Genomic DNA, 12,073 nt, shown 5'->3' with positions numbered 1-12,073 from the left:
CTATAGGAGTAAAATCCAGGGACAGTGGAATAAGCCAGAAGCATGTCGGCCCCAAGTGGTACTTTGTGAGATGTGACATTTTGATATTTTTCTCTAACATCGCCGGCATCGTGCATAGGTGCACCGCTGTCCTCTTTCCTTCCCCGACAGGCTTGTACGAAGAATAGTTTTGGCTTACCTATTAAATCTGGGCATCTATCAGGAAGAAACATCTGCACTAACTCGTTAAGATTTACTTCTCCATCAGTGCCATAAATCTGGTTACCGTCTTCACCGTGAGTCAATATAATACAAACGAAGCAGTTATGCTCCGCATGCTCCATCGTGGATATATCCTTAAAGATTTGCTTCATGTCTTTCACTGATAAATTCTTGCGGTTAATTACCTTAAAATGCAACGACTCCAATGTGTGTTTAATTGCTGATGCATCTTTGTCGGATCCTTGTCGGTTAGAGAAACCAGTCGATTCGTCGAAACTTTCATTGTTGATTATCAAAGCCAGGTTTTCTTTGTTACGATCCATGTCATATCTGGCATTTACAGATTCGCTACTTCCTTCAACAGACACCATTTCAACATCTTCAGGTTGTGAATCGGGGTTTCTCTCTTTAAAAAATATACCTTCAACACGTTGTGCATCTGTGTAGTCCATGGTTGAGCGGAATGTGTATGAATAAGCAGAAACAAGTCGGAACAAGAAACCGCGGAAAACGACGATTTGTTTAATTTTTCTGTAATTTTGAAAGAAAATAACTTACAGAGTTATTTTTTCGAAGTTCAAACACGTAATGTTTTTTTTTTTTAAGTAACCAGTTGACAGTATAGGCGCAAGAGTGGCTGTCTGGTAAAAAGCTTGTTTTCCGTCCACACACACACACCACACCACACACGCGCGCATACAGACACACACACACACACGCATATATATAATTATACATACATTACACGCACGCACACACACACACACACACACACATATATATATGTGTATATATATATATATATCATCAGTTTAATTATATAAGGCTCACACATTTTAGATATTTAATACATCCGCACGAATATGTGTGTTTATTTATTTCATAAATATTTACATACATATATGAACATACATATATACAGATAGATAGATAGATAGATAGATAGATAGAGAGAGAGAGAGGGAGAGAGAGAGAGAAAAGGACAGACAGACAGAAAAAAAGGAGGACGTTTTATTTCAATGAGTTCAAGCAAGATAAATGTAATATAGTAAGAGAGGGGGAGGCAGACAGACTTACAAAGAGAGAGCAGACTACGTCACAAAACTGCTTTCAACTCCACACTAACAGATCGCAGTAACGTTTTAGATATGAAAACAAGCAATGTTTTTCTATAGATTTCTGTAGATTTTTCTCAAATAAACTAGTTCCACTCTATGAGTACACGAAGTTTCAAATTATTTAGTTAACTAGAAAGATCTGGGGTCCTGGCCACGATATTGAAAAGATCCCCACATGGTTCTGGGTTCAGTCCCACTGCGTGGCACCTTGGGCAAGTGTCTTCTACTATAGCCTCGGGCCGACCAAAGCCACACACACACACACATATATATATACATACACACACACGCACACACACACACACACACACACACACACATATATATAAATATATATATATTCCGTTTACCAAATCCACTCACAAGGCTTTGGTAAACGGAAACTGAAAAAAGCCCATCGTATATATGTATATATATATGTGTGTGTGTATGTTTGTCCCCGCCCCCAACATCGCTTGACAACCGATGCTGGTGTGTTTATGTCTCTGTGACTTAGCAGTTCGGCGAAAGAAACCGATAGAATAAGTACTAGGGCTCACAAAGAATAAGTCCTGGGGGCAATTTGCTCGACTAAAAAAGGTGGTGCTCCAGCATGGCCACAGTCAAATGAGTGAAACAAGTGAAAGAGAGTAAAGGGCGTGTTTCGCGCGCACGCGTGTATGTGTGGTCTTTTATATACACGTCTTTTATACACACGTACGTACATAAAGACAAACAAACATATATACATTGTGCGAGCGTATATGTTTCACTATTCAACTGGTCAATGGGTGTGTTTGTGTGGGTGCGAGCGAAAGAAAGAACGCGCATGCGTCGTTAGCGTGTGTTTCACCTATCCGTTTCTTTATTGCCCACAAGGGGCTAAACACAGAGAGGAGAAATAAGGACAGACTAACGGATTAAGTCGATTATATCGACCCCAGTGCGTATCTGGTACTTTGTTTATCGACCCCGAGAGGATGAAAGGCAAAGTCGACCTCGGCGGAATTTGAACTCAGAACGTAGCATCAGACGAAATACTTATTTTTTTACTACCCACAAGGGGCTAAACACAGAGAGGACAAATAGGGACAGACAGACGGATTAAGTCAATTATATCGACCCCAGTGCGTAACTGGTACTTATTTAATCGACCGCGGCGGAATTTGAACTCAGAACGTAGCAGTAGAGGAAATACTTATTTCTTTACTACCCACAAGGGGCTAAACATAGAGGGGACAAACAAGGACAGACATAGGTATTAAGTCGATTACATTGACCCCAGTGCGTAACTGGTACTTTATTTATCGACCCCGAAAGGATGAAAGGCAAAGTCGACCTCGGCAGAATTTGAACTCAGAACGTAACTGCAGACGAAATACCTATTTCTTTATTACCCACAAGGGGCTAAACATAGAGGGGACAAACAAGGACAGACATAGGTATTAAGTCGATTACATCGACCCCAGTGCGTAACTGGTACTTTATTTATCGACCCCGAAAGGATGAAAGGCAAAGTCGACCTCGGCGGAATTTGAACTCAGAATGTAACTGCAGACGAAATACCTATTTCTTTATTACCCACAAGGGGCTAAACACAGAGAGGACAAATAGGGACAGACAAACGGATTAAGTCAATTATATCGACCCCAGTGCGTAACTGGTACTTATTTAATCGACCGCGGCGGAATTTGAACTCAGAACGTAACGGCAGACGAAATACCTATTTCTTTACTACCCACAAGGGGCTAAACACAGAGAGGACAAATAAGGACAGACAAACGGATTAAGTCAATTATAACGACCCCAGTGCGTAACTGATACTTATTTAATCGACCGCGGCGGAATTTGAATCAGAACGTAACGGCAGACGAAATACCTATTTCTTTACTACCCACAAGGGGCTAAACACAGAGAGGACAAATAAGGACAGACAAACGGATTAAATCAATTATATCGACCCCAGTGCGTATCTGGTACTTTATTTATCGACCCCGAAAGGATGAAAGGCAAAGTCGACCTCGGCGGAATTTGAACTCAGAACGTAACTGCAGATGAAATACCTATTTCTTTATTACCCACAAGGGGCTAAACATAGAGGGGACAAACAAGGACAGACATAGGTATTAAGTCGATTACATCGACCCCAGTGCGTAACTGGTACTTTATTTATCGACCCCGAAAGGATGAAAGGCAAAGTCGACCTCAGCGGAATTTGAACTCAGAACGTAACGGCAGACGAAATACCGCTAAGCATTTCGCCCGGTGTGCTAACGGTTCTGCCAGCTCGCCACCTTGTGTGTTTCCCCCTATCGCTTCTCTCTCACCGACTTCTAAGGAAACGTCGTCTTCAGCAGGACATGGAAATAAATATGAATTCCTTAAGGGTATTGCCGAACCTTGAGGCAATCACCAAAATATAGCTCAATAAAAATAGTGGGCAAAACTTCCTTTCGTACCCCCATCATTTTGTTTTTTTTATTTTTTCTCCACAAACTCCCATTTTCGGCTACGGAGAATACGAATCTGCAAAAAAAAAAAAAAAAAAAATGAAGGCAAAACTCGGCATTTTGAAATTACCCACCACCCTAAATTCTTCATTTTAAACTTTTTCCGTTTTTTTTTTTTTTTTTTTTTTTTTCAAAATATGCGGTAATATACGGAGATTATGATTCTGAAAAAAATTTCCAAAAATTTTTCTACTTAGGGTTAGGGTTAGTGTTTTAGGGCTAGGGTTGGGGTTTTAGGATTAGGGTTTGTGTTTTAGGGTTAGGGTTGGGGTTTTAGGATTAGGGTTAGTGTTTTAGGGTTAGGGTTGGGGTTTTAGGATTAGGGTTAGTGTTTTAGGGTTAGGGTTGCGGTTTTAGGATTAGGGTTAGTGTTTTAGGGCTAGGGTTAGTGTTTTAGGATTAGGGTTAGTGTTTTAGGGTTAGGGTTGATGTTTTAGGAATAGGGTTAGTGTTTTAGGGTTAGGGTTGATGTTTTAGGATTAGGGTTAGTGTTTTAGGGCTAGGGTTAGTGTTTTAGGATTAGGGTTAGTGTTGCGGTTTTAGGATTAGGGTTAGTGTTTTAGGGCTAGGGTTAGTGTTTTAGGATTAGGGTTAGTGTTTTAGGGTTAGGGTTGATGTTTTAGGATTAGGGTTAGGGTTGCGGTTTTAGGATTAGGGTTAGTGTTTTAGGGCTAGGGTTAGTGTTTTAGGATTAGGGTTAGTGTTTTAGGGTTAGGGTTAGTGTTTTAGGGTTAGGGTTGATGTTTTAGGATTAGGGTTAGTGTTTTAGGGTCAGGGTTGATGTTTTAGGATTAGGGTTAGTGTTTTAGGGCTAGGGTTAGTGTTTTAGGATTAGGGTTAGTGTTTTAGGGTTAGGGTTGCGGTTTTAGGATTAGGGTTAGTGTTTTAGGGCTAGGGTTAGTGTTTTAGGATTAGGGTTAGTGTTTTAGGGTTAGGGTTGATGTTTTAGGATTAGGGTTAGTGTTTTAGGGTTAGGGTTGATGTTTTAGGATTAAGGTATAATACGCACCCCTTCTCTAACCTGAGTCAAGGAGGTCTATATAACGTCCTTGGTTTGTAAAAATGTATACGATAACGTCCTTTATTATTATTGTATATATAACATAATGCAAGCTTATAGCTTTTTTTGTACATTTTGTTTGCAGAAGATAAAGAAATAACTAATAACTTCAGTGAAAAATAAATATTAAATAAATTGCCTTTACATATTTATCACTATTAGTTACAAAAGCGAAAGTAAAATATTTATTCAAATCCTTCAAATTCAGCTTCACTTTCAGCATCAAATAAATGTCCCATTTGTTCCTCCGTAAACATGTCAGCATCATTGTAGTGTAAATCTCCGTCATCGTCAGATTCAAAGTCAACATCAGAAGATTCACTTTCATTAATTTCATCTTTCCATACAAAGTCATCCTGAGTACCATCCAGTGCAGACGATATACATTTGATGCAGACGATATACAACATTTGATGCAGACGATATACAACATTGGATAAAACTTTTCACTATAATCTGGAGGTCAAGTTCATTCTATGCATACACGATCCATTTGCATTTCAAAGTCAGGTCGGGAGCGCGAACCCTTCCACCTTTAGTGAACGACTTTTCTTCATTCGACATCTATTCAGTCCATAAATCACTTTATGACTTCATTGTTTTCAGGCTTAGCTTAAGGTATTTTCGCGCTCGACATCACAAAATGCGTCTGAATAAACATTGCCTGACAGCAAATAGAGACTCGGACATTGCTTAGAAAATATTTTTCATTTGATACCTCGTATATAATACGCACTAGGGATTTTGACCTTTAAATTTCGGGAAAAAATGCGGATTATACTCGAGGATTTACAGTATCTCTTTTTTTTATTTATCGTTATCGTTACCATCAAGCAACTTATATAAGTTGTTGTTTTCCCTTCTTTATTACTTTTTTCCAAACCATTCGATACAGCATTATTTGTCTGGGAGACGAAGGGTAAAACAACAAAGGGAGATGGGTGTGGATAGGAGTTAGAGATGCTAAATGCAGGCGAACCTTTATAAAAGGTTTTGTTCTGAAATCACTGATAGTTTAAAATAAAACGGTAAAGTTTTATCGTAAATTGTATTTAGCTTATCAGTTTCACACACAGGAATATTATACACACATACACACTTATATATATACATATATATATATATATATATATATATATAATATATATATATATAAAATTAATTAAGGGTAGAAATTGATATTTATCAATTAAGACCAGTGGTCTAGCATATTAAAAAAGAATCCGAAGATTAAAATATTATATATACCAATTAAGGACTGAACACGAAAAGTGGACAGTCAACATGCTAGATATAGACGTCAAATCGCCATTCACCACAAAAGATTATGTTCTCAGATCAAACTCAACACAGTTTGATCTGAGAACATAATCTTTTGTGGTGAATGGCGATTTGACGTCTATATCTAGCATGTTGACTGTCCACTTTTCGTGTTCAGTCCTTAATTGGTATATATATATATATATATATATATATATTACAGCTGCATTCTCATTACACGAGAAAAGCCATTGCCAAGGAAGACTTACTGAAATGACTTACTGCTGCCAGTTCGTGTAGACATTCACCAGCAGGTGCCCGAACAAGCCTGGCATACTTTTATACAGTTCATAGGGCAGACCATCCAGTCCCGGCGCCTTACGCGTGCCGCAGTCCGCCATAGCCTCAATTACCTCCTCAGGCGTGATCGGCCCTTCACAACACTCCGCATTCTGCCTCGATAACGCGGCAGCCAGTCGAGGAAGTCTGTTAGGTCCCTCCTACTGTCCGGTCTGCCGCCTCCACCGAAAAGCTGGGTGAAGTGCTCCTGAAAGACCTCACACATCTCCTCGGGCTCGTTTATCAACTTACCTCGTTGGTTTGTCAAAGATCGAGTTGTGCCATCGTTGACACGTTGTGCCATCGTTGACACGTTGTGCTTCCACCACACGGGCCCATCTCGCGGCCTCGATTCCTTCACAACCCAATGCACGAATCCTAGCTCTGACAATGCAACCCATATGTTGGGCTTCGAAGTGCTGGTTTAACGCCAGTCTCTTGAGCTGCAGAGCCAGATTCCATTGGTTCCTCTAAGTCCTTAGCTAATGCTAATCCCTTCCTAGTCTCTCTAGCCACTAAACCTGTGCTATATCTAATAGACTCAAATTTAATGGCTCGCTTGAGGGCATACCGCCATTTGTTATTAATAACAGATCCGGTTAATGCCCTCTGAATCAATAACTTAATCCGGTCTCTGTACTCCTTAATCGCCAAAAAGAGACGTATTAAGTTTCCAGTAACCGGATCCTCTATTATATATAACTTATCTATGTCGAGCGTACAGGTGATCAGTTTAGGATTACTGTAGCTGACCGGGAATAACTGTGGACACCTAACAATATCCTTATCTACTTTTCTAATTAACACCCTATCTAGGTATGACCTGGAAGATCCGTCGCTGTTTGACCATGTCCACAATGGAGCGTTCGGAAATTCCAGCCTATAAGGATCTGCTTGCTCAAAGCGGCTTAGCAGTTCCAGGAAGCAAGGATTACCTCTTCTATCAGAACACGAACCAACATAATCTACGCGTACCTCGCAGATTGTGTTATAGTCTCCTAGCACAACTAGAGAATGTGATGTACAGAGAAACTTCTCCAGGTTCCGAAAATACTCACTTTGCCTGTTTTCAGTGGGTGCATAAATTGCAACGAGTCTGATAATCTTAACACGATTAAGCGTGAAATCCATGACGACCAGCCTACGTTCTGGATCTGAAAAAAAAATTAACTTTTTCTCAGAAACCCAGTTTGTTTTTAACAGGACCAACACCCCACTCCCGCCAGTAGGACAGCCCGGAGAGAAAAAACTCTCATAGCCATCAAATTGCGGGAGGATATCTCTTGGCCCCCTTAACCTGGTTTCCGTAGCAATAATGACATCCAAATTGCGCGACCTGATGTCATTAAGGAAGCGACCTTGCTTCCAGTTTGACCCCAGGCCACGCACATTCAAACAACCAACATGAATACAAGCCATCTACTTACCTTGGCATCATTGGCTTTCGTCCTTGTCCTTTTCCTTGGGGTGGTTTTTCGAGGGGTGGTTTCACATAGGTCATCGTACATGGACTTACAACCTCGGAGGGCCTATGTCTGTGGGGAAATATAATTTTAATACTGCGAGATTTATATCATCTATTTGTATTATCAAAATTCCTTCCGGAAGTTTTGTGTAATGTTTTTGTATATTTTTAATCCGTGTTGTCAATTGTTCGTCCATGGCATTTATTGCCACTAATAATAACTTGTTTTGCCATATTTTATCCGGGGACTGGAGAAGAGGGATAATTTTCCTCGGCTGTACTAGGGGGAGGGATATTGGGACTGGAGGATAGGGATTGGAGGGGCTGAAATATCGGGGCTTGAGGTTATCAGGGTTAGACGGAGGGGATATGATTTTTTTGTGAATAGTGGTGGGGAGAGGTAGTTTGAATATCATGTCTGTCTGCTGACGGAGTTTTTTTTCTTTCTTCAAGCTGGATGTTGAGGGGACAGGATTGGGGTTCTTCCTTTTGGTTACTTTTTTCTTTTTACGGTAAACCATCCGTCTTCACTCCCAGCTGGTTGAGTGTTTTCATTGTTGGGAGCCTGCTGGTCGGTCTTCTGTGTCTCTGCCTCTTCTGCATCCTTTTTTTGGGCCGTCTGCACCTTACGGTGCAGTTTGCCCGCATGTGGCCCTTCTCACCACGGTCTTCTCCTCTCCACCATTACCTGTAAGGTGGTTTCTTCTCGGAAGTGTATATTATTTACGATCTTTTCCAGGGTCTGTGGCGCCGCTTAGATAATGACCTCGAGACCTTGCCCCTTCCAGTTCTGCTGGTGGATTTTTGAGGCCTCTAATATTGTTATTTCGCCTTCGAGCCCCATTAGTAGGGCTGGGAGTAGCCATGAATCGTTCACTTCTGGCGGGAACTCTTCTTTTGTGATTTTTTATGTGCGCCTGCCTAAGTATGTTGGTAATATCACAATGTCTGTGGTTCTCAAAGGTTGTACTGAGTGTGTTTTTGCTTTCTCTTCGCTCTTGAAATAAACTACTACAGTGGAAAAGTGTTTCCCTCTGGCCAGGTATTCTATGTCCGGCCAGATCGGCTGCAGGCATTTTTCTATAGCTTCTTTTTGGTGCTTTGTCGAGTTTCTTTTCTTCTGTAAGAGTCTTAAACACAACTATTTTTTTTGCAGTTTCTTCTATGATTTCACTTGGGAGGGTGGCTTTTACGTCGTATCCCTCCTTTGGAAACATGGTGTAGTGCTGCATTAGCACACTTGGTCAACACATAATTTTTCTTTTTTTTACTCCAGCTGCAAAATCAATCTTTCTTACTGGTTCTACAAGTTTGTCTGCCGTCGGCATACTCAACATTTCAGTTTTTTTCCTCTGCAGAGGAAGTATTCATTTTAAACAAAATAAATTTGTGGAAAAACGCCACAAAAAATAGATAATTGCCCCATCCCTCACGGAGGGGAATAAAAGTCCACTCCGTCTGCCACAAAAGAACGGTATTACTAACAACACAAAGAAAAGAAATCAGCAACAATTCCAACACTAACCTTGAAGCAAAAATACACCACAGAATTAACCACAAGTAACAAAACCTATTTCTTTACTGCCCACAAGGGGCTAAACACAGAGAGGACAAACAAGGACAGACAAACGGATTACATCGACCCCAGCGCGTAGCTGGTACTTATTTAATCGACCCCGAAAGGATGAAAGGCAAAGTCGACCTCGGCGGAATTTGAACTCAGAACGTAGCGGCAGACGAAATACCTATTTCTTTACAACCCACAAGGGGCTAAACACAGAAGGGACAAACAAGGACAGACAAAGGGATTAAGTCGATAATTAAGTCGTATCTGGTACTTTATTTATCGACCCTGAAAGGATGAACGGCAAAGTCGACCTCGGCGGAATTTGAACTCAGAACGTAGCATCAGACGAAATACTTATTTTTTTACTACCCACAAGGGGCTAAACACAGAGAGGACAAATATGGACAGACTAACGTTTCTGCCAGCTCGCCGCCTTTCAAGCACAGCATATTACCAATGACCCTCGATCACTTGTGATTGTCTCTGCGAGGTTCAATGCTGAAAAGGTGATTTTAACGTTTACTACTTTATAATTTATCAACCAGAGGCGTAGCCAGGTTCTAAAGTTAGGAGAAGTGAGCACATGAAAAAAAAAATTAAAAGGCACAGTGAAACATACCAACAATTTTCAACACATTTTATAAAAAGCACCAATTTTTAAAACTGTACTCCCTGGAGGCGGGAGATCGCACCACTGAACTACGCTCCTGCTTTCATCAGGTACTTGTCCACTTGACAAGTACCCTTCATCATAGGAAAACAAATACAGCTACACATAAAAATGCTTTAAAAATAGCTATAAAATAACAATACATATAGTTATTACATAAAATTATAAAATTATGAATTTTATTTTTATTTTATCAGAATATTTAATAATTTTAAAGAAATTGTTCGCCAGCAGCACAAATTTAGCAAATGTTCTTAGCAGAAATTAAGATGGATAAATATAAATTTCAAGTGTTTTACATACTCACACACACATACATTTATTTATGCCTTTATTGGCCATACTTCGTTTTTACCCTCAGATCTGTGGTTTTTATTATTCGTTAATTTCTGTAAAAATATTTTATGCCTTCAGAAGTAACATAGTGATTCAAAGTTGGAAAGTTTGTTGCGTTGGCACTTATCAAACGTACGAAGCTCTCGGACCCTGAATGAATCTATCACCTCTGCTAAATATAAATAAAAATATACATATACTTCCTACATTCACAGCTTTAGGGCTGATACGTATAGCAAGATAACAGAGAGTACGTGTACACGGGGAGAGAGAGAGAGAAGAGGAAAGATTTTACTTGTAAAAGTATAACTCTTTCATTAACATGTTTGCCACGCAAGGAACCTGTTTCTTTCTAGTGGAAGAATGCTGATATTCACAGGCAACCTTACGGTTTACCAAAATCATTAATTGTTGCAGTTCAAGTCGGTCTCCGTGTTTTTCCAAAATGCGGGCTAGCGATTGAATGAACCAAGATCCAGTCGTAGAACGTCTATAGGAGTAAAATCCAGGGACAGTGGAATAAGCCAGAAGCATGTCGGCCCCAAGTGGTACTTTGTGAGATGTGACATTTTGATATTTCACTCTAAAATCGCCGGCATCGTGCATAGGTGCACCGCTGTCCTCTTTCCTTCCCCGACAGGCTTGTACGAAGAATAGTTTTGGCTTACCTATTAAGCTCGGACATCTATCGGGAAGAAACAACTCCACTAAATCGTCAAGTTTTACTTTACCATCAGTGCCACATACGTGGTTATTATTTTCACCGTGAGTCGATATAACACAAACGAAGCAGTTATACTTCGCATGCTCCATCGTGGATATATCCTTAAAGATTTGCTTCATGTCTTTCACTGATAAATTCTTGCGGTCGATCACCTCAAAATGCAATGACTTCAAAGTCTTTTTAATTGCTGATGCATCTCTGTCGGATCCTTGTCGGTAAGACATACCAGTCGATTCGTCAAACTCCACGTTATTTATTATTAAAGCCAGATTTTTTTTTTCGCGATCCATGTCATATCTGGCATTTACAGATTCGCTACTTCCTTCAACAGACACCATTTCAACATCTTCAGGTTGTGAATCGGGATCTTTCTCTTTAAAAAATATACCTTCAACACGTTGTGCATCTGCGTAATCCATGGTTGAGCGGAATGTGTATGAACAAGCAGAAAAGAGTCGGAACAAGAAACCGCGCGGAAAAACCCCAAAAAATTTCGCAGGTTTTTCCCCCAGTTCTGCGCAGAAGAAACAAGAGGTAAACAGTCTCCTTCGCTTATTTCAATGCAATGTGGGTATTCAGTGTATAAGCGAATATATGTATGATTCACTACATGATAGTTAATATGGCTTAATGATTAATAAAGTAAAAGTAATGTAAGGGTGTAAAGGTCGACAACTTGAGCACAAGGGAACGAGGTTCTGTGACGATACGTCACTTCCGCATAATTTCCCCGTTATTTGCAAAGAACATAACTTACAAGGTTATTTTCCCCAAATTAAAACGCGTAATGTGTAAAAAGAGAAATTAATCACTAAACAATACATGTTTCTTTACTACCCAGAAG

The 12,073-nt window shown here is 40.1% G+C and overlaps 2 protein-coding genes and 1 long non-coding RNA gene across 3 annotated transcripts in view; 1 reads left to right on the top strand and 2 right to left on the bottom strand.

Moving 5' to 3' along the window:
• The window catches only part of LOC118763581, a 12,022-nt gene extending 5,914 nt beyond the window's left edge, over positions 1 to 6,108 (top strand). Inside the window, exon 3 of the long non-coding RNA XR_004999329.1 lies at positions 6,098 to 6,108. This is a non-coding gene — a long non-coding RNA (uncharacterized LOC118763581). The remainder of the gene's footprint in view (positions 1 to 6,097) is intronic.
• LOC115212057 (caspase-3-like) overlaps positions 1 to 11,812 on the bottom strand; it is a 12,340-nt gene extending 528 nt beyond the window's left edge. The window contains exons 1-2 of the mRNA XM_036503174.1: positions 11,703 to 11,812; positions 1 to 707 (exon numbers count right to left, since the gene is read on the bottom strand). The exon at positions 1 to 707 is cut by the window's left edge and continues 528 nt beyond it. Of these exons, the coding sequence (XP_036359067.1) occupies positions 1 to 653 (653 nt within the window). The 5' untranslated portion in view covers positions 654 to 707; positions 11,703 to 11,812. The remainder of the gene's footprint in view (positions 708 to 11,702) is intronic.
• On the bottom strand, positions 10,318 to 11,722 carry LOC115212312 (caspase-3-like). Its single transcript, XM_036503173.1, has one exon. The coding sequence runs from the start codon at positions 11,646 to 11,648 to the stop codon at positions 10,797 to 10,799; it is 852 nt and encodes a 283-aa protein (XP_036359066.1). The 5' UTR covers positions 11,649 to 11,722; the 3' UTR covers positions 10,318 to 10,796.
• Positions 11,813 to 12,073: the final 261 nt, after the last annotated feature.

Source organism: Octopus sinensis, linkage group LG5 (genome assembly GCF_006345805.1).
Source record: "Octopus sinensis linkage group LG5, ASM634580v1, whole genome shotgun sequence".
NCBI classification, from domain to species: domain Eukaryota; kingdom Metazoa; phylum Mollusca; class Cephalopoda; order Octopoda; family Octopodidae; genus Octopus; species Octopus sinensis.
Note: the sequence above shows the minus strand (reverse complement) of the source record. Positions and strands in the feature narration are given on the sequence as shown.